Source organism: Marmota marmota, unplaced genomic scaffold, assembly GCF_001458135.2.
Source record: "Marmota marmota marmota unplaced genomic scaffold, marMar, whole genome shotgun sequence".
NCBI lineage: Eukaryota > Metazoa > Chordata > Mammalia > Rodentia > Sciuridae > Marmota > Marmota marmota.
This window is the reverse complement of record NW_025999853.1, coordinates 36862199-36885634: the sequence shown is the minus strand read 5'-3', so window position 1 is coordinate 36885634 and position 23436 is coordinate 36862199. Positions and strand designations below refer to the sequence as shown.

The 23436-nt window shown below is 38.7% G+C and overlaps 1 protein-coding gene across 1 annotated transcript in view; it reads right to left on the bottom strand.

Annotated features, from left to right (window-relative positions):
- The window catches only part of Ptprr (protein tyrosine phosphatase receptor type R), a 256407-nt gene that overhangs the window by 79787 nt on the left and 153184 nt on the right, over nucleotides 1–23436 (bottom strand). The window contains exons 5-6 of the mRNA XM_048808281.1: nucleotides 20314–20424; nucleotides 9423–9692 (exon numbers count right to left, since the gene is read on the bottom strand). Of these exons, the coding sequence (XP_048664238.1) occupies nucleotides 9423–9692; nucleotides 20314–20424 (381 nt within the window). The remainder of the gene's footprint in view (nucleotides 1–9422; nucleotides 9693–20313; nucleotides 20425–23436) is intronic.

Below are 23436 nucleotides of genomic sequence, written 5' to 3'. Positions count from 1 at the left end.
ACGTTTTGTATCTTTAAAGAATAAAAAAACTCCTTCAAAGATTTTTTTTTTCCTAGCTCTTTAGGCTCAACTCACTTGCATAAAAATGCAGGTATATCTATCCTGCAAACAAAGAAGAATCTGATGTTCTCCATTAAGGAAGGGCTTATGCATGTTTTCAACGTTCCCCAATCTCTGGACATCCTCATAAAGAATTTTTATAAGGTTATAATTATAAAAATAATAGAAAGTTAAAATATTCTCATCTGTATTATCTGGGAGGAGGGAGAACACAGTCGCACGGGCAGATTTTGTAGCCAGACTCTAGATTTGAAACTTTGACTACATCTTCATTTCTTTGTGACCTTGAGCAAGTTATTCAATCTAAGTCTCTGTTAGCTCACCTGTGAGGAGGGCATAAAAACTGTGCCTGCCTCAAGGGCTGTGAAGATTGCATAAGATGATACATGAGCACAGCGGTTGGCAGAGGGTAGGTTAGCCTCCAATGTGGTAGCAGTCATTGCTCCTCCATCTATTCTGAAAGCACAGGCAGCAACTGGGCGGAGGGGCACCATCGTGTGACTTCATGCTGTCCCTCCCACCCACTTGTATACAGCAAAACTATGTTTGATAGTGACACTGGGGTGATTATCCAGACAGAGACTCCATCGCTACCACCACATCCTTTGAGAAAGGTTTTAGACTTCAGTTTTCTGGATTATTGCCTCATATCTCCCTCTCACTTCAGCTCCTTTACTAAACTCATGTTCACCATCATCTTGGTCTTTGATGTCAGATTAGCATCTGACATCAAAGAATGGGAATAACCAGAAAAAAGAAGAAAACTGAGGTGGCCAGTGTGCTTCTAGTAGGGCAGCCAAATGCTTATCCACCTGAATGCTCTGAATCTACCTCACACACTTGCATTTTGCTGAATTTAAAATCTGAACATATTCTGAAAGCCAATCATGAAATTGGCCAGAAGGAATATAACACATCACAGTAGACCTGCTTGCTAAGTATACTGATTTATAATTTACTTTTTCTTTATTTTCTGTGGAATGTAGGAACACGTTCTTCCTCTTTCCCTCAAGGGTGGCGATGTAGTAGGACTTGTTAGGAATACAGTCTCTGCAGCCACACAGCTTTGGTTTAGATTCCATTTGTCAATCTGACATTCCCAGAAACCGACTATTAAGTTATTTGGGAAACAACTTAAATGCCCTAAGCCTTCGTTTCCTCACTTGTGAGGATAAAATGAAATAATTCATGTAAAGAGTAAGTCTTACTAAATCGCTTTATTTATTTATTTTTACCAGAGTTACTTGAAGTTAAGAGAAGATTGACTTCTCAATGCTGTTTTTGGTTATGTGTTATGTTACCATCCCCCATATTGTCAGGTGGAGCAAATGAGTCATGTTGATAGACTGTGTTCAATGGTGCATAGGTTCTGAGAGAACAATTGGTGTTTATGGGAAGGAGGTCATGTGATATGGGTATAATGGCCTGGAAAGATCAAAGAAACCTGGAGTATCAGCTTAGCTCTGCTGAACAAGGTTAACCTTTGGCAAACAGAGTACTGTTGTCGCAACCCCATCCAGGTTGCCCTTACCAGGCTGCTGCCCTCATCCTCCTCCCCCATGCGGAGAGCACTGGCTTTCAAAGACCTCCAGAGGCCACTTCTCTGGAGAATCACCCTCAGCCGATGGAGTTGCCTAGCCCAGCCTTATAGTTATGCCTCTACCACCCCCTGGGTGGCCTAAAGTTGATGGTTGACTGGCATGAGGTTGAAGACACCCAGCCATTTCCCTCAAGGTGAACCAGTGGTTCATGAGCCACCACTCACATGACCCCCCTGTGTAATCAGGCTGAGGGCAGATGCCAGGGGAAAACACCTCTTTCTCCTCTGTTCAGCTTCCCCACTTTCCTAATAGGCTTCTTTGAAAACATTCTCTTAATAAATCACACAGAAAAAAAAATCTTATCTCAAGCTATGCTTTTAAAAAAATCTCATGTAAGACTTCAGAGAAAATTCTGGGCCTCTGTTTCATTTGACAGAGAGTGAGGGAGTTGACTCTGTTTTCATTGATGGGCTTATTTGGTGAGTACAGATTTTAATTTCCTGAAGATTTCTGTACTCTGTATTCTGTTGTTGTTCAGTTGTATCAATCCTTTTCCAAAGGGATATTAATGGCAGGAGGATCAAGGATTTTCTAGGTTATCATTTTTGAGCATCTGCCTCGCTTGGAGGAAATTATAGTAAATAAAGGCTTCGAGTGTGGGTAGAGAATACTCCACATTTTGTTGGCAAAACCCATCTTTTCATTGTTTCTAGCTCTGACAGAAATCTCCCAGGCTTGGCCAGGATGAAACCCCTAAGAAAACTTTATATTGTCATAACTGGATGTCATATTATTTGCATATTATTTGTGGATGCCAAATAAACCATAGCATGGTACAGCCGAAGAAAAATTACAGAATGTTTACTCAGGGGGCATCAGCACCTTTGTGGGCCTATGGAGGTCTCAGCTGTGATAGAAGAAAACCCCCACAGATGGGATGCCAGATTCCCGCTGGCCCCCCAGTGGATCCCTGAAAGAGTAACTCAGGACAGGGAATGCTTTATTAACCATGAGTCTGCTCTTGTCAGAATAGTTCTCTAATTGTCCTTGTTCAGGTTTTACTTCTAAGAGAAAAATCAAGAAAGAAAAATGGGGAAATAATGTGAACACACTCATTTTCCTGTTGATTTCTTTTCCATAAAATTGGTCATTAGTCATACAGTGGCCTAAAGGGGAAATGTGCAGAAACTTGGAGATTTATGAGTCCTGTCTCGCCACTGAAGAAAATGTACTTTCTCAGGTTGGAAGGTGATTATTTTGTTTTCTGGGCAGTTGGAACCCAGTCTGTTTACAGTTTCCTTGTGAGTGACAAGTGGAGGATTTGGAGAGGACAAGGATGGGGTAAAAGAGGAGGGAAAATGGGGAACAGGAGCTATCTATGGCCCCATGCTGTGCTAGCCAGGTGACATCTATCTGGCTTAACTTTACAACAGTCTGAAATGGACCTGCTGTTCTGCTTATTATGGGTGAACAAACAGGTTCTAGGTTATCTGCATATTATTTATGAAGCATCTGAATTTATTTCTCCAATCACTGTGGGAAATGAATTCATTTGTCAGACTAGTATAGATTAATTTGATTTTGTTAGTGGCCAACTTTTCAGTACATATTTGTAAATTTTATAAAAACAAATATACTAATATATTTATAAATAAGATGTAAAAAAAAGCCAAAATTTAATTCAGTTAAAGAAATACTTCAGATGTCATATGGCAGTTTCAACTGTATCAATTCAGCAAAAAAAAAAAAAAGAAAGCCTCAGCTTTCCTACTTTAAAAACATAACTGACCTAGTACATATAGATTCTAAAATGGAATCAGAGAACAAAAACAAAAGTAATACTAGACTACCTTCCCCTTCTCAAAGGCACCAGGGCATTTATGTTGGTTGTTACTTTTACAGTATCCTTTGAAGTCAGGTAGAACAGATATTCTTTTGTAGATTGGGAAAACTATGCCACAGAGGATTTAATCTGTCGAGTCACTTATTTAATAAATGTCAGAGACTCAGCTCTGTAGTTTATCATTATGCTATTTGTTCTTCTGGAAGGATCTTTAAAAATATATGAGATCCCCAGATGCAAAGGAAAACTAATTAGCTTCACAATGCCTCTCGAGTGTTTACCATGCAACAGGGTTGCAGGAACCCTGGGAGGCAGGAGGTGCAAGGATTTCTTGAGCCACAGTACTTGTCTTTCAGAGTCTTATGATCTGGTTAAGGGACAGGACAAACCACTCAAGGAACAGTTTGGGTCCTTTTGTGAATGCTTCTTTTCTTAAAATCACTGCCAAGAGGTAGCACATATATGAATCCAGAGGTATTACAAATCCCTGTGGGCATGGAGAAGCGACATGGCCAGTGGAGGAGGCAAGTTTTATGTTGGGCTCTGGAGATAGATGGAGGGTAAAAGAGGGACCGGAAAAAAAAAAAAAAAAGATGCAAATGTCTGTTCGGCAGGAACCCAAGGCACCAAGGAGCATGGGGACAGACTGAATGGGACAGAAGGTTTAATTTGGGTTGTAGTGACAAAAAGTTTGGGGAAAATCATTATGGCCAGACAGTATAGGAGCTCTCAGGCACAGCAGGGTAGCCTGTACCTCATCCTGTAGACACAGAGGAGCTACTGAGGAGTTTTGCACAGCAAATAGGACAATACAAGTGTTGTTGTAGCAAGATAAACCTCAGAGGTGTACAACAAGCCAGAGGGAAAAGGATGAAATAAAATAATATATGTGAAATATATAACACCTGTTAGCCCTAATATTTTTATAATCAGAAGACACAACAATGCAACCATGAAGTAATGAGTACTTGGGTCCAGGGTGATGATTACAGAGAGAATCAATACTAAGAAAGTTGGAAGCTCAAGAATCAATTAAGATTTGGTGAATAAGGAAAAAAAGGAAGAGAAAGCTATTATGTTCCTCACCATAAAGTTCTTTTATCTTCTTAACTTTCAAGGAATATCTTTCCTATTCAGTTATGCATATGTCTTAGCCTGTATGTTAGCTTTTTACTTATATTTTATTTTAAAATTTACTTTATTATTCATAATACCAAGGTAATAGATTCTCTCCATCAGAGACGAGATATTTATATATCATGACCCGAGAGACTTTTGGGTCAATTGATTCATAATGAAGTCTTTATGATCTCATGGCTTCATTGCCATACTTTTATGCAATAATCAGAAGATTATTACTTCACTCCTGGATCAAGAAATGGAAAGTAAAGCATGAGGCTATTTAAAAGGGACCATTAGAGTACATAAACATAAATTTCTGAAGGTTTAAAACTGTCAACAAAGTTTTCCGGCAGCAGGGCACACTGTATATCCTTCATATTTTACCTCTCTTAAAATTCTTCCACTTCACTATATTGGCAGGGAATTACAGGAAAAGAAACAAAGAGTGAGGACAGCAGAAGAAGGGATGGTGGAATAAGAAAAGTGTTTCTCTAGAGCTGACCTGAGAGTTGACCTGAGAATGACTCCTGAGAATCACTCATTCACTCAATTCCAAGAGCTCCTGCTATCCAGTAATTATGTTCTACATGTGAGAGATAAAAAGACTATTAAATCATACGTGTTTTCTCAAAAAGTTCAGAGTCTACTGGCTAAGACAGATCAATAACCCCAAATTTAAAATACACCCAAGACGTGCATTAAATACTGTACTCACACTGTGTTATGGGACTAAAGCAGAAGAGGGAGGAAGAGGAGTCACTGAGTCAGTGCTGGGCTGCAGGGAGAGTAGGCTGGAGGAGCAGGGAGGGAGGAGAGCACCTGGGAACCTTCCAGGGGGAAGTGAGGTTTGAACTTTCCTCTCCCATTTCCAGGCCCTCCCTCACCTTTGGACTTTCCCTGTCTGCAGGCTGCCAGGCTGCCTGGTATTTTATTGCCTTTGGGAAGGGAAGTGAAAGCAGAGGGCAGAGAAATTTGAGTCCTGTCTTGGACTTTGAGTTCTAGTGATCAGGCCCTGAGTGGGAGGATCTGTTTCAGGGTGTGGCTGTCAGATGAGGTGGCATGAGAAATAAGCAAGAGCAGGGCTTCCTGTCCAGATAGCCTGAGGGAGAGTCCATGGATCCCGGGAGGCAGAAGTGTCTAGAGGCTGCCCTGAGGGTACAGGTCCCAAAGTCCCCATCCTTTAATTTTGCCATAGGGAAATGGGAGGCACCCAGCAGAAGGACCCTGATCCTTGGTAGAGGCATGAGAAAAAGTGGCTGGAAGGTGTTTCAGGGGGTATGGAGTCTTATACATGCACAGAGTTTTCTGTTTCTCCATTTGATTTGGAGTAGTGAGATAAGTCCTGAGTGGACTTCTGAGGACTGAAGGCATAATGGACAATTTAGCAAAGGTGACAGAAGAGATAATATCAAGGGAGATAGGATCCTTATTCTTCAAATTGAGAAAGTTCCCTGAATAGTCAGATGCAATCCCAGGGCAATAGAGGCCAGGGGTGAGGGAATTAAGAAAGGGCTCAGATTAAGTTTCTGCCCTTTAGGTAGAATGAGCCCAATGACAAAAGTTTAGTTTTAATTTCAGTAAAATAAAACTACAGTCTTGACTCCTTGATGTGTAGATCCAGATTCATGCTTGCTACAGTGGTGGGTTTTTTTCCAAGGGAAAATAGCGGGGGCGGGGGGGGGTGGAGGGAAAGAGAGAGAGAGAGAAATATGAAATATATAACACCTGTTAGCCCTAATATTTTAATAATAAGGAGAGAGAGAGAGAGAGAGAGAGAGAGAGAGAGAGAGAGAAAGAAGTTCTAGTCAAGTGCTACTTCCTAGGCTTTAAAGAGCATGACACGGTGCCTGGAAAAATGGCCAAGTGGCAGGACAGATATGGGAGGAGGGAGGTCAGAAAGAATCTTGTATTTCTTATAGATAGGATTATCTGTTTCTTCCAGAAGGCAAGTTGGAAACACTAAGAAATTTTAAAAAGAGTCTAATATCTGAATCTAATTTGGAAAGACTCTGTCTGAGATGTCCAGAGAGTGAAGTGGACAAGGACAGAATTTGAGGGAGGAGAACCAGTAGAAGACTGATCCAGAGAAATGGCAGACCTGAGTGCTCAGTGTGTTGGGCTAGACCAACAGGAGCACTGCAGGAGAAGTACCAGGTCTTCCAATGTTTGGCTCTAATGAGAGGGGGAGAGAAAAGGTGGGAAGGGTTGAGGATGCTACCAGGATCCAGAAGTTAAAAAGAAGAAAAATGGTTTGATGAAGAAGGTTTTGAGTTCTGTTTCTGCATGTTTTGAATTGGTTGTGTTTTAGCAAGATCTCGATGTCCAGTTCAGAACTGGAAAGTGCATCTGGATCTCAGTAGAGGGGTGGACTTGAGTTGAGGTTCTTCCATAGAAATTATTTGTGTACATGGTACTGTGAGAAGACACAACTGTGGTTAGACTATACAGGAGACAGGAAAATGGGCTCAGGATGACATGCTCAAGTGAGCAGGTAAAAGGTATCCGTGTGGGAGACTAAGGACAGTCACTCAAGAGCCAGGAAAATGTTGTCTCAGACACCAAACAGGAGAGACATTAAAAAGAGAAGTAGTCGGCACTGGATGGGAAGAGAAGTGAAGCCCATGCTTTGGGTCGGGTAGTCAGACCACTGATAATCAACCCAATATAAATGCATAAAAGAGAGAGGATGGAAGGTTCTTAACCAATGGGCAGTAAGTAGACTCTGTTCTTTTAAGATGCTTATTTTAAAAGGGAAGGAAATACAGAATCACAGGAAGAATGAATTAAAAAAGGTTTTTCTTTTTTTTTTTCTTTGATACAAAAGAGAACTTGTTTCTAGGCTGAGCAGGTAGCACTGGAAGAAAAGGTTGAGTTGAAAACAGAGAAGGGTTGATGAAGTAAGTTACTGGGTTGGGGGGAAGGCAATGACCTGGAGTCCTGTGGAGAGAACAGGTTTCTCCTGCTCTGAGGTGGGAAGGAAGGGGTCAAATAGGATGGACTTGGGGACAGCTGTAGACTGAAACGCGGAAGCCATTAGACACTGATTAGGTAGGTACATGTTCTGCTAGAGTCTCCTCACAGATCACAAAGATGAATAAGATGCCCACCTCTGCGTTCTCCCATCTCAAACATTCCCATCAATTAAATGAACACGTGGTTATTTAGCCTTATGCCCCTTGGAATTCAAACAATCCCAGCAGTGATCTACAGGATGCTGGGAATAGCTACTCTTCCAAATGATTTTATATTGACCTTGCTTAGAATTGATGGTGCATGCTGATAATTAAAATTGGTTTGACTTTTAGTCAATTTATTATGATCTTTAAATCTTCCACAGACAACATGCCCTCTCAAGGCCTGCACCAGGGCAGAGCTGTTCTGCTCTGCCCTTGGTTCACCACTGAAGCACATTCCCAGATCTGTGCCTCCCTTGAGGTTTCTCTTGGAAGCAGACATAAATGTCTGGGAGTAAGGGAACCTGAAGGAGGCTAAGAAGTCACATTTATCTGTTCATACTTAGAAGGAAGTGAAGCCCAGATGAGCGGCCGCCTTACATGTGGCCACCCAACCCAGGCAGGGCAGAGCTGGGGCTGCTTCAGTTCTCCTGACTTCCAGTTAGCCTCAAGGAGAGGTCCTTCTATTCTTCCTTTCCAGACTGAATCCTCAAGAGCAATTTAGTGGTGTCCAAGGAAGAGAATGTTACATGGGGGCTCACCTGGCCCCACTGTGGACTACCAGGTATTTGGGAGAAGAGGGAGGAAGAATAACTTGATTGTTTTGTTTTCTCTCTGATATGGCATCGAAGTGTTTGGCCTTTAAGGGATTGTAGAAGTCACTGCCACAAATCCCTTTCTTTTCACATAATTCATGTTCATTGATAATAATTTCAAGGAATTTTGAATGCCAGATTTTGTCTTCTGTAGTTCTTAAAGTGTCAAATGCAATTTTTTGAAGGATGCATACGTAAACCATGAGTGTTTTTATCAGGCCTTGTGATGCATCACTGGAAATATAATCAAAATGTATATATAATCTAAAAAGCTAAGGCAACAAAAGGCGCAGTGATAGAAAATGGAAATATAGGAAAATACAAGGAGAATGTACTTAAAGGCCGCCTTAGTTACTCCCACTACCCAGGTGTACAATGTTGAATACAATGTATAGAATATTTTCTATGTAAAAATAAAACTTACTTTAACAAATACCACAGAAAAAGCTTTACTTTGTATTTGGGGAAAGGAAATCAGTAGTCCCTCATGTAATACTTTGCATATTCTAGTTTTCTTATATTAGACTTGCTTTAAATAGAAGTCTGTATAAAGTGCATCACATTTCATAACTGAATCCCAAGGGCAGGTAAAATAACAAAAATGTCATAGACCTCCATAGTTAATATTTGTTGTGGTCAAAGGAAGCAGAGGGAAAACTTTAAATAAAATCATTTGTGGCACAGACTTTCCTACATGACTTTAAACAATGTGGACTTTGGCAGGAAACACTCCAAATTTATTCACAGTCCCTTTACATCACAGTCTGATGACAATTTAGCAAGGTGGCTATATTTGTTTAGCAGCCCCCAATAATCGCTCAATTAATAGTGAGAGAAACTGCCTTGAACTTGAAGATGGACTTTCCTTGGGTCTGCACAAGTTTGACAGAATCAGATGTGCCTAACACTCACACTTATCTCTAACAAACTCCCTCTTTGGGAGACAGAAACATGACTTCCTTCTGGTATCCATTTGCTGGTGAATGATTCTACCTGGTTCTGTCTATCATTTCTAGTTCTATTCTTTTTAATTGATGAACACTCTTTAAAAAGAAAAAAATGACACAGTTGCATATAAAAGCTCTTACCTTTCCTGAAGTCCTATGGGCTTCATTTTGAAAGGAGAAGGGCAGACAGAGGTGGAGGTGGAAGCTTTGATCTCAGGAGTGCATCGGCCTTGAGGGTCCACCACAACGTTTGGCACCTTTGGCGCCTGCTCGGGCTGGACCATGCTGTGGGCTGTCTTTGCCTCCGACTGTGCTGGCTGTAATGCGATGGGTGATAGGTGGATCTCCTGGTGTTTCTCTTTGTCCTGTCTCAAGGAAAGCTGAAACCTTTCTTTTAATCTGTATAAAATCTACAAAAGGAGATAAAAAGGGGCTCTTGTCACATTTTCACACACTCAAAACAACATTTTTCTCCACACTGACTTAGAAGACAAATTGAAATAAAAGTTTAATTGCAAAGTAAGCCCAGCCTTCTAGAATAATTTCTTGGTTTTGTGGTACCGAGATATTTTTTCTCAAAAGAATATACTTGGTATTTCTAGTTATGCTGCACGTACATCTCAAATATTTGGGTGCATGAATCCTTTCCCCAAGGATACATTCAAAAGCAAATTTGGCCAATTCTTTAAGAATGCCTGACATCATTTTGATCACACGGGAATTGACTAAAATGGTAGGATTCGAGAAAGATTAACCGTGAAACATGGGCCTATGACATTTATAGAAACAGAGAACTGCATTCAGTATAGAAGGGAAGAAAGAAATCTTGTAAAATATCAATAAAGAAAAGTTATACGATAAGTCATACATTTCTTATCTTGGTAAATATCTGACTGGTCATATCTACTTGGGTACCTGATAATACTTGACAAAATTAAATTCAGGGCATCTGTTAAATAATTTGGACAACCAGGATTTTTCTATCTTGCCCCTTTCCCCTCTTAGTTTTATAATGTATATAGAAAAAAGCAAAAGTGTTGCTTTCCTTCACTCTCGGAGCCCTTTCTGGAATGGCTGATTCAGTTCAGAATTGGTAGCATGACTGGCTTCGAACTCTTAGTAAGTGGGACTGAGTACTGGGACACTCCAGAGGCCAAACTGCGAGGGGAGCAAAGTTTGTCTCTCATTTTCCCTGACTTCCCTTTTTATAGGGCTTTTCTGCTTCCTATGCTCAGTGCTCCTTTCCAACTCCTGCGGGAACTAGTGACCTCCTGTTCTTTAAGTGTGTTCTCAGGGAGTGATTTGATGAGCGAGTTTACATGAAGAGGGAATAACTCACTCTGTGCACTTTTCTGAAGGTGTACAGCAGGGATGACATCTACTTCTTCAAATGCCTTAAGCTGATCAAACTCCCCTGTTTAATTTCTAGAATCTGTAGCTAAACGAGTGTTATTTTAGGAGAGGGCTCTCCTGGCTCTGTGCAGTCATGTTTACCTAGTCATGAGGTGAGTTCTGACTTCCCTTTTCTTTGCAAAGTGCCTTCCAATTCTAGTCATCTTTTGCTAGAGGAATGCAAAGTCTACATATTTATTTTTTTTCCTTCTTACAGAATGAAGGAAATTAAGGAAGAATCAATGTGAAATTTGGGAGTAAAAAATATCTTTGAGAATTTATTTCAGGACAATTTTAGAAAATATTTTTTTCCAGTATTCTCAATACAACATTGGAAAAATAGATTCTGTTTAACAAAATAAGATCATCAACAAATATCAGAATAAAATAGAATGTAATGAAAAGATATCAGACTGAGATTAATTAAAAAAAATCCAAAGGTGGAAGTTTTCTCTGCAAACAATAAAGAACAGAATTGGCAGTGTAGAAAGCATCATTGGTGATACATATGGCAACTTTGGGAGACAGTCTGTTGATGCAGAGAAAAAGAATAAAGAGAGAAAGATAAAAACAAGAAAAAAGATTGGACATGGAAGTCAGAAGAGTCACTGTAAATGATAAGCTAGAATAAATGAAGGAGAAGAAAGTCATTCAAAACTGTTGGGTTTTTTTTGTGTGTGGAGGGAGTGGGGTTTGAACTCAGGGACACTTGACCACTGAGCCGTATCCACAGCCCTATTTTATATTTTATTTAGAGACAGAGTTTCACTGAATTGTTTAGCATCTCACTTTTGCTGAGCCTGGCTTTGAACTCGAAATCCTCCTATCTCAGCCTCCAGAGACCCTGGGATTACTGTCCTGTGCCACCATGCCCAGCTCAAAACTGTTTTTCGGCACCCACTTTGTGTCATGGATTGTGAAGGTATAGGGCATTCCACTATGCAAAAAATCGATTGCCTTCTGTGCCTATGGAACTTAGGCATATGAAATGAAAAAAATTTCTAGGTCAAAAGATTCTTCCAAATCATGTATGCCATTTGAAAGAACAGTGAATGTGAGATGAAAATGGAGGGATTTTCATAATTTGAGGAAAAACAATGTATATTACAAAGGATGCATGAATGTTACATCAAGACCAGTTGGAATTTATGTGTATGAAGTCAACAGAAGGAATTCTTCAAAATGCAAAATCTCAAAAAATATACTATCCTTGTTTCTTTCTGAAAAAAACATGTACTCAAAGGTATTCTTTCAGTGCCAAGCATGATGGTGCACTCCTGCAGTACCAGTGATTTGGGAGGCTGAGGGGCTGGCCAGCCTGAGAAATTTATTGAGATCCTATTTCAAGATAATAAAATAAAATAAAATAAAATAAAAAGAGCTGGAGATGCATCATGGAGATAGAATGACCCTGGGTTAAATTCGAAGTACTGGAAAAATAAAAAACTATTGTCACCTATGAGAAAGATGACTCAAATTTAAGAACTAAATAACGAGAAACTGCAATATAAAACAGAATTTTGGAATTATTTAAACCCAAAGTGAAAACCTAGTTTACTTATGTCTCAGGTATAGCATCCCAAATTGTAGTAACAAGAAAGAAATATGGGGAGGAAAAAGAGGTATTTATAAAAAAATAAAAAAGCAAAATGAGTGAATGTATGCTGAGTGACTTTTTAATTAGAGATGCAGAGGGATTCTGGGTTAAAATGGTCATTAAATCTTCCAACTCATTACATCTGAAGGAAACTGAGGTCTAACCAAGCAATAGGATTGTTCCAAGGCAACCTCTGGCTGTGGACCTGCTGACCCTGACATGGCTCTGACCTGAAGCCCTCTGCATGTTCCAGCCCTTACATCAGCTCTTTGGCTTTTCTTCCCCACACACCTTCCTTAAAGGTTGACTTTGAAATCACATGTGCTGCAGATCTGATCATCACCCCTGGATTTCAAAACCATCAATTCTAAGAATATGTTTTGGGTTTTTTTGAAAAAAAGAAGTTTTTTCTTAAGAAATAAATAAAAAACTATGCAAATGTGAGGTATAATCAGAAATAAATATTATAATTGAACTGCTTGGAAATTAATGAGAATCCTTACTGATTTTTTTGTGTGATCACTTCCTCATAGGAAACTTTTATACAATGCTATTCATTGATTCTGGTAGGGCCAAGCTAAATCTTAGATTTTGAAAGCGATTGTTTCAGAAATTCCTCATGGCAAATATTACTGTGTAAGGAAAAGAAAGATATCTAATACTGATAGGCCTTCTTCCCTTTGTTATAATTACTTTCAAATAAGTAGACTATATTCTTTGTGCTATAGAATCAAAAACACTGCAGATAGTGTTTTTATCCTGTAGTGCTTGAGTTTTCTAACTTGGTGCTTCTTTTCCGTGTCCATGAACCACCTCACAGTGTACTTGGCCACCACTCTGCAGAAACAAAATCCAGGCAAGAACACCACCAATCAGGTGGTGCATATGTGGTGATTTTATTGTGTTAAGCTAAATACATAACTACTGAGATGAGGCAAAGAACTTGAAGTGGGATTGAGCTTTTTCAGTTGCAAGTGATTTATCATCCTAAATGAAAAAAAAAATGTATTTGTACCTTTACAAAAACGCATTTAGTAGAAGATGATACACATATTGTATATTCTAAGACCCTATGTATAAATGAAATGTGTTTATCAGGACATTTGCTTTGTTTGTTTATACTTGGATTTTGGAGAAACCTATTTCAATGATGACAATGAGAAAACCAGTTGTTCCTCAGTTGTTTGGTCAAAAACAGGTCACTTTTACGATCTTGTCAGTGTAAAACAAGGTCTGAAGTCCATCTTTGCTACTTATGAGCTTATGCGTTTGATGAAGGACCTTTGTCACATATTTTACAATTAGTAATCTATTTCATCTCTGGTCAGAGATCAACCTTCAGCCTGTCTCTACAGTATGCATACAAACTGATTTTTATATCTCTAATTGGAAAAAAGCACTGTTTACAATACTAGAAAGATTGGACTGTCTGGAAAAAAGTGGAAGAGGCTAGTACTTGGCAATGGGGCAGTTTTGTCTTAGAACTGAGCACTAAGGCAAGGGTTCACAACTGTCAGGGATTTGGGCCTGTAGGGGACATTTGACAAGCTCTGGAGACATTTTTGGTGGTCATATTTGTGGTGGGAGGCAGAACCCAAAGGGTGTTACTAGCATCCCATGATTATAGGCTGTTGATGCAGCTAAATACCCTACAATGCATAGGAAAAACTCCCACCCACGCATCCACCAACAGAATACTCAGCCCAAAATGTCAGTAGTGATGCTGTTGAGAGACCCTGGTGTAAAAGATCTTAAAAATCATGTGGTATAACCTCCATTACATACACATTTAAGTCCAGACTGGTTGAATGATTCACGGAAGATTGGAAATAAAGTCTAGAATCCAGATTTTCTGATTTCCAGGTATGTGAGCATTTTAGTCTACTGGTCCTTCCCAATCCCCACATCCTTCTTCCCAACCACTTTCCCAAAGCCTCTGGAAAAGTGAGTCAGCGATTTTTCTCTGCAGAGATTGAGGTCTGGAATATACCACACACATAATTTTCCATTGTGAATTTAACATTTTGTTTTAAAACTCAATCCGAAAGCTTATCAGAGCAATGGCAAGTTACTGTTTTGCTTTCATCTTTTAGAGCTTGTGTTTGAATCGGGGTGCAATAAAGTCATTTGATCTATTGAAAAAGGAAAGAATTGGTGCACATCTATAATTACAGCAGTTCAGGAGGCTGAGGCAGGAGGATTGCTGGTTCAAAGCCAGCCTGAGCAATTTAGCAAGGCCCTAAGCAACTTAATGAGACTTTGTCTCAAAATAAAATATAGAGCACACTTGATTTCAATTATTGGCAGAGAGAGAGAGAGAGAGAGAGAGAGAGAGAGAGAGAGAAAATTATTGAATGAGAAAGGAGCTGTATAAACTATAGCAAAGGAAAAAATAATGGCAGTAATGAGAACCTAAAGAACACAGAAATGGGAGGAAGCTGAAAGAATCCTTTGAAGCTCTTTTGTAGTTTATAATTTTCATTAAAAAAATCCCAGAAATAAGTAACACAAAACATTCTGTTTGGATTAAAACATGTTCTAATTTTTAAATGATGTCACTGAACAATATTGTGTAACATTTGTTCTTTACTGTATTTTACAGCTGGTTTTGAGAGAGTATTCATTCTTTTCTCTTAATTTAATAAACATGAATCAATTACTATATGAATCAATACATTTCTGAGACAGACATTGTGGATACCAAGGTAGCACAGGACTCTGTCATCTAGGAACCCACAGGCTTCCTGGAGACAGATGTGTGAAAATTATGTCAAGTACAAGGTACTAAGTACACACACAGAGGTGTGGCTGTGCACAGATGTGGTGTGGCCCACAGTTATCTGTTCTGCCTGGGTGAAGTGGCTCTGATAAGTGCAAGCATTCTCATCTGTTCCTGGGTACATTTGTAGTTAGAAATAGATATTCACAGAGTGTAGGACTAAAATAGAAACCACAATTTGATTCCTTTATGGGATCACATGACACCGTGGTAAAGAGCTAGGACTTTCAATCCAGATAGACTTGGGTGTGAGTTCCAATCTCACCCTCTACCCTGCCACTCACATATACACCACTATTTTTGTTTGTTTGGTCAAGTCACTTATCTTTTCTCATCAGTAAGACTAGGAAGTTAAATTACATTAAGTATTTAGTACCATGCAACAAATTTAGGATCAGTAAACAAGCAATACATAGAAGAAATGGGTTGTTATCATTGTTGCTAATACTAGTGCCATCATGAGTGAAAGGGTTGTTGTCTTCTTAATAAAGAAAAAAAATTGAAAACTTTTGCCTACTTTGGAAATGGGTCCAAAAGAAATCATTCCAACGAAGATCTAGTTCCATCTCCCTTAATCCTTGGCGCTTACACACAACAGATTAGACAAGTGTGATTCTTTATGTCCACCTTTGACACCAGTTTTTGTGTGTAATGCTCAGGCTACACCTGGTGGTCTGATGTAGGATTCTGCACCTCAGCTACCAGATCATGACTAGAGAAACCCTTTATATCACATATGGAAGGCTCTTCTGTGGGTCTAACATGCCAGTGCTTTTTCTGATCCAAACAGCTGTCTTATATATGATTTTTAAAAGCGCTTTCCAGATGCAATCTGGTCTGTACACCTCTACCTATTGAATATTTATTTCATACTTTTGCACTTTTTAATAAACTCCCAAGTACATTTGAAGGTCTAATTTAGATGATAAATGGTGTTCTTTCTATTATTTGTTCAAGTTGAAGAACTAATTCTTCTCAGTAATAAATTTCCTCCATCTAAAGCAGACTCAATGGATTGGAACTTGCCCACACATTTTTTCTTAGAAAATTGTATTTGTCTATTTGTCGCTCCACCCACTCTGCATTCACATTTGAGAGGTGCTAAATAAGTCACACATTTGAAAATGTCATGCCTGTCTAATTTTATGCCTGGCAACATACGTTCTTTTTTATTTTTTATTTTTTGGATTTTAAGGAAAGTAAACAATATGCCACATTTCGAAAATTTTGCCAAGTCTTATGTTATTGTTATATAGCACATGCAACCCTTCATTATAGCAATTTACCTATATAATTTCATAATAAAGCCACATGCATTTCATTTCTATGGTATGTAGGAAGACTGGATGGAAATAGCAGCATTTGATCTTTCATGAATGTAATTAATGCCAGAAGGAAAATTTTGAGTTCTATTTTTTCTTGGTCATGGAATCAACAAATGTATGGAAAACAGAATTGGAATATATATATGTGTTTGAGGATCACAGAAGTATAACACACTGTACTTCAGTATAAAAATCATACTAAGTGGGGCTGAGGATATGGCTCAGTGGTAGAGCACTTGTCTACCATGTATGAGGCCCTAGTTTCAATCCTCATTGTCAAAAAAAAAAATACACACACACACACACACATACACAAAGTGTAAATACTCTTAGAGATCCAAGTAAAAAACTGACTTTAGCATTTGTAAACTTATAAAGATTAGCTTATTTCAGAGAAGCACATTCCACCTGTCCCTAAATGTGAACTGTCAAGTCACCTGTGGAAAACTGAATCATCTGAATGTTGCTTTATCTTCAACCTGTCTATCAGGTAGTATCTATTCTTCTCTGAGTATCAGTTCCATTCTGTGTACTGTTGGTTCCTCTGTTTACTTTTTAAATTGACTCTTTCATATTAAAATTGAAGAAAAATATTTTAAGTCAATCATTCTGTTTTTTGTTGTTGTTGTTGTTCGAGAACTGTCTGTATACTCATAAAAGATGTTTCCCTCTTTTTACTCCCCACCCCTCAACGTGTTCCTCTCCTGCATACAGGAGCACCACCATCCAGGCAGCCAAGCCTCCAAACCTAGGAGTCAGCCTTAGGGTTTATTCTCTCCCTGAAAATCAGGGCTCTGTAGTCCCGTCAGTTCTACCTTCATCTAGGTCTCAGCCTTCCATTTCTCTCCATCTCCATCACTGCCCCCTACTCTGGGCCACCCTCACCTTTCTCTTCCGGCTATTGCAGTGACCTCCAGAAGGACACTCCAGCTTCTGCATTTCATCCCACCCTCTGCTTCAACCACACTCTACTGGCAGATGCTGTGATCTTTTAGTCACTCACCCAAGGCTCTGCTGGAAACAGCATTTCCATCCTTCCTTGAGGCCTGACAGGCTAAGCCTATTTTGCCTCAGCACCATCCCACCCCCCTGTACCTAGAAAGTCCTTTCCTCACATTTTCATGACTTAAAGGTCTCAGGTTGGTCTGCTCTATCATTCACTATTATGTTATCTTCTCTGTGGAAGTTATGACAACTTGATCTCTAAAAAACGAATGAACAGACTTTATGTTTTAGATCATTTTTTGTCTTTATAGAAAAATTGAGGGCAAAGTACATCATCCCATACACTCCCCCTCTGTCCTCTCTAAACAGTTTCTTCTGTGACTGACATATTGCATTTGTGTGGGGCATTCATCCCAGGTGATGAACCCTATTGACATTATTAACTAAAGTCCACAGTGTAGATTAGGGCTCACTGTTTGTGCCGAACTTTCTACAGGTTTTGATGAATCCATAATGTAATGCATTCACCATTACACAATACAGAAGAGTTTCACTGTTCTAAAACCTACTGTCTAACCATCTCTGGCCTCCCAACCTCTGGCAACCACTGCTCTTAGCCTTTCCCAGAATGTTGTCACACAGTGTGTTGATGTCACATAGTGTGTTCACTATTTGATTATTTGAAAATAATTAACTTAATTATCGTCTGTGTTTCTAAAGACAAAGGCTTCAGAGAATAGGGTCTTGTTCTCCTCTTTCCCCACAGGGCCAACAACAGGTCTGTGGTGATCCTCTGGCAGAATGGATTGATAGAATGAATTACCCACTAATCTAATTGATAGCAATCACCCAAACTTCCTTTCTTGATTTGTTCTAATAACGTTGAGGCAGACTTACCTAAATTTCTAATTTTTACATTGGTGGCTTGAAAATATCTGGAAAAGAGTTGCCCCTGTTCTCAGATGGTTGAAGGTGTGGCTATGGTAGGTCCTTTGGCCACATAAAACCAATGCAGGGATGTGACTAGTTATGCTGGGAACACGGGCAATCCCAAGTTATGACTGCTAGATCTGAAATGTATCTTATATTAATAGCACATTCAGGGATGCTTCTCTCTGCCCTTTAGTACCCAAAGGCTGCATATAAATCTGCTTCTCAGTTTTCTCCTATCATTTCCTTCACTCTTCTGAATCTTAACCATTTATTCCCCCAGTCAATCTCCGTTTTTGTCACTTTCTACCCCTTTCTATTCTCCATTCCTCCGCTCCCTCCCTCCCTCCCTCCTCCTTTCCTCCCTTCCTTCTTACTTTCTTGGTCTTGCACATGCTAGGCAAGTGCTCTACCATTTAGCTTCACCCCCTGCCCCTTCTATCCTTTTTCACCTGTAAAGCAGAAAAACAACGAAATTGTGACTGACAAGATAGAGAACAACATTTGATATTTCCTATGTTAAGGAAAGAAGAATCCCATATTTTAAAATGCAGTTAACCATAACGAGGAATCAAACCTTTTTAAACAGTAAGAAATACTTAGAGGTCTCTGCTACAATTTCTGTAAAACATTCCATTTTCTTTCATGAAAATTCTTTATTCTTAATCTCTACCTTTAAGATATAAAGATCTATTTTTAATGTTATTCTTAGCTTATTCTTTTGTTCATTGGGTTGCAACTTTTAGAAATCTTTCTTAATTCCTGATCTCTAAAAAATACCTTTGAGTGGAAGTTTTAGGATGTTTTTTTTTCTTCTTCTTTTTTTTTTAACTGGAGATGAAATCTAGGGGCACATCTCCCTTCCCCTATTTTGAGGCAAGGTCTTGCTTAACTGCTGAAGCTGGCCTTGAACTTGGGAATTGTGATCTTTCTGCCTCATCTTCTCTAGTAGCTGAGATTGTAGCCATGTGCCACCAAGCCCTGTGGTTTACTTCAGGATTTTGAGTTCTAGGAAACAGACCCATCTTTACCCTATTTAATATCCTTCAAATTTAGATCCACTCAGCCTCTCTCTTTCTGGAGTAAACCCTAATCTTTCTACCATAAACCCCTTCCCAGCAGGGGAAGCACGAATGAGCAAAATCCAGAAAACACTTGCTAATGCTGTTAATTGTGGATAGAATAAGCAGAATAATGTCTATTTGGGGGGCATTTAAAAAGTATAAAAGAAGCGTTTTTGAAAAATATGCAAAATTAAAAACAATAGCACATAGGAAAAAAGATATTAAAACCCATCTATAAACTTCCAATATTATGTTATGTCACAAAATTTTCAAAGAAATAAAAAAAAAAATTGAACTTGAAAGATAACTCTTAACTCATTCAATACCAAATAGCACTGTGTAATTTAGTGCATTAGGTTTATTTGAAGTTCTAGTTTTAAAAATTATTAATATGCTTTTAAAGTGTACACATTGTAACTTACAGAACTATTGCAGTGCATACTTTTATACTTATGTATTCACCTAAAATATTAGTTGGTAGAGGTGATCTAGCCTGTGAGGCTATAATCACCTCTTTTGCATGCCTGGTATTTCATAGAATGCTTTTAAGAGCCTTTAAAAGTAAGGAAATAACTCTGCCTTGGGGAGTTAAGCTTGCCCCAAAGACACATTTCTTCTTTTAAATTTTTTCCTGAGTTCCATAAAGATGATATAAAAGGAGGAATAAAGTAAGCCCAAAGTATGCCCATGAGACTTAAATGACTTTGAGGGTTTCAGTGACCTTAGTAAATCACGGTCTAAAGCTTCATTCTCAGAGTTGATCAAGTTACTAAAAACTTCAGTGCAATTACAGCTCTGTTCTTAAGCAGGTCAGCATCCACACCTCCACAGGCTTCCCTTTAGCAATCACTCTGCGTGTCACCGAATATTCCCAAATAACAGGATTACAGTCTTGCTTCTTTGCCCAGTCTTTTCAACCTTCATTTGAATGGCAATGCATCCAATAACATTAAGTCGTGGACTCAGCAAAGGATAAAGTATACGAAGAAGCCAACTTACCATCAAACACGTTACTATAATAATAAAGATGCTGAGGAAAATGACAACAGCATAAAATCCTTCTTTGCTCCAGATTCTGTCCGCTTCATGCTGCCCTTGTAAAACATTTTTCTTTAAAAGCAAAACAGAAAGTCCGATGTTAAATGAGAGCTTGAGGAAACTGGCGTTCTTATTTAAACACTAAAATATTTTTAGCTTTATTCCATTCAGTGTAGTGGAACACACCTACACCCCCCGCTGCCTGCGCTGCATCTCCAACTGATCTAGACAACAGTCAGCCATCCTGATACATCAAAAGACCGTGCAATCTCCGGAACAGGAGCAGGCATGCCCAGCCGGGCATAGAAGGACCTCGCCTTTGGAAAAGTCCCTCACTGTCTCTCTTGGAGCTACCTGGTTCACAGGTAAGAGAGTTCTGTTCCGTGCTGAGGAAACTTGTTTCTGAAGCGTTCCTTACTCTCAAGTCCCCTCCCACACATCAACTCCCTGGTTTATCCTGGCTTACGTGCAGCGCAGGAACACTGCTTTTACTTTTAAACAAAAGCTAAACAGGTGCAAACAAAAGCGCATGATGCATTCATAAATACAGCAACACTATCGGGATCACTGCTCCGCCCTTTATCACATCAGGTTTTTTTTTTCCCCCCCTGTAAGTGGTGTTTACTTTGTTGAAATCTCATGAAGCACCATCCCAACCATATAAATTGTTAGGGCATTATATTTTATTTAAAGTAGCAGGAAAGACAAAGTTCAGAGTTATTGGGTAATGAAAGGTAAAATAAATAGGTTTATTTTTATTGCTTTTACTAAATCCTTTGGGGGTGGAAGAGTGAAGAAGAAACATGCATAAAATGTGACTGTCTCTTAGTTGACGTCTCCCTTTCTTTAAAGAAAATAACACACTGACATCAAATCCTCTTGAACGAAATTGTTTTATAATGTAGTGACATTATAGATTTATAGTTAAAGAAACTTCAACTTTGAAACCAACTGATTCGTGATGAGGAAAAACAAAGTCTAAGTCATTTCAAATGATTCCATTCATCTAAAATTCAATCTTGTTGAAAGCAGCTTTTTTATTCCTTTAGCCAGGGTCAGTATGTACCCTTGTATATTGTCTGCAATGGCTCAGAAAGCCTTGAGTGAGACTTGTCTTCTAGGTGCCTGAACTTTGAAATCATTTCCAATTGTCCTTTAAACCTAGAAAAATACATCAAGTATTTGTAAACTCGACAAAATATTTGCCCTGAGAAAGACTTTATGAGACTTTTTATCTTGAAACTCAATCAAATCTTGGTGGAGAGATGAGCAAGGCAGAATAGGAAAGATCTTTGAGTTCAATTGTTATTACAAAAATTATTTGGAGGGAGACATAATCATTGCTCGAAGTAGTCAAGTTTCCATTTTTTTTTTTTGCTTGTAAAATAGTGATGTGTTCACTATAAAATCTTTTATACTTTCTAGAAAGATGCATAGATAGAAAAAATAATTTCAATGCATATTTTTAAAGTAAGTAAATGGTAAATTAATGGAGAATCTGAAAATACTTGGTTGATGGCATGATTAGTAAATGAGCATCCTGCTGGAAAAAAAAAATTCTTAGGTTCAAGTGATGATTTTCTTTTCTTTTACCTTTGACATCAGCCAGAACCTTTTGTTTTATTTTGTTTTGTTTTATTCCAGTGTCTCTACAAACATAGCTAAAAAAAATAACAGAAAAGAAAACTCTTGTAGGAATCAAGTATAAATATGGAAATGAATTTTTTTGCAAGCAACTAAATAGCATCCATTGTTTGTTATAAAAGCAAACTAGTTAAGCCTTCACATAGGCAGCATAAATTTGTCAAATTTAAGTATAAGGATCTGAGCTTAAACTCATGTGAAATTTGGATAAAAAGGGGTGGTTAGGTGGGTGGAAAAAGACGTTGTGTTCCTAACCTGGCTTGGTTTGTTTTTCTTTTTTCCTGCTATAGTTCTACAACTTCTGGAATATCAGCGTTTTCCTTTCTTGCTTAAGACAAATCTTATGCCGGGTGTGGTGGAGCACACCTATAATCCCAGTGGCTCTGGAAGCTGGGGCAGGAGGATTTTGAGTTCAAAGCCAGCCTCAGCAATTTATCGAGGTCCTAAACAACTCAGTGAGACCCTGTCTCTAAAGAAAATACAAAAAAGGACTGGGGATGTGGCTCTGTGATTCAGTATCCCTGGGTTCAATCCCCAGGACACATACACAAAAAAGTTTGTTTGTTTTCCTTTTTAACTGAAGCAATGATGATGGAAGAATTATCCCCTAACCTCCCATCCCCCACCTCCTGTTTGAAGGACACATGTTTTGAACTAGAGCTTAGTCACTGCACTTTCTTGGTAAATAGATTTCCTTCTGAGTCATGCTATTCCTGCTGAGCACTACTATATTTGTTCAGAGATCTGAAAAACTTGATAAGGGCAGGGTAATAAATGGAAAAGTTTGTAGTTAAGATCCCACAAATCAAAAGATTATAACTCACAGAAATCTCCAGTCTAACCTTTGCATCGGGTTAACTTGATGCCTTTTATATTTTATCAGGAGGTTGAGGGTTCAGTAATTCACATACTCCATGGCAGGTCAAATTAATGGCCCTCTATCATCTTTATGTTTTTTTTCATAGCTACATTGTTTTGCCCTTTAACTTGGTTGCAGTGAAAAAGCTAATGAGTTTCATTATTTAAAATTTGGACAGTTTTCAATAGCTTTTCTCTATCTGTTCAATAATTTGTTATATGTGTTAAAAGTTCGTTCTGTTCTCCCTCCCCCTCTTCTTTATTTTCTTTCCATTCCCACCCCATTTCCTTTCCTTTCCAATTCTGATCCCAGATGCTAGAAAAGATGATACAGAGATATAGACTTTAGGATGTATCCCTTTGGGAGAGATGAAGCACACAGAATAAGAATGAAGTGGAAATGTTATAAATTATCTGGTTAATTTGACTGACTCAGGCAGATGAATGAGATGTATCTGACAAAAATATGGCTTTGTTGGGTGCATGCCAAACTTCTACTGCATTAGGCACAAGGTGAACACTTGGTCTGAATGATCAATACATGTCAACATTGATTGAATATCTCCTGTATGACTAGGCTCA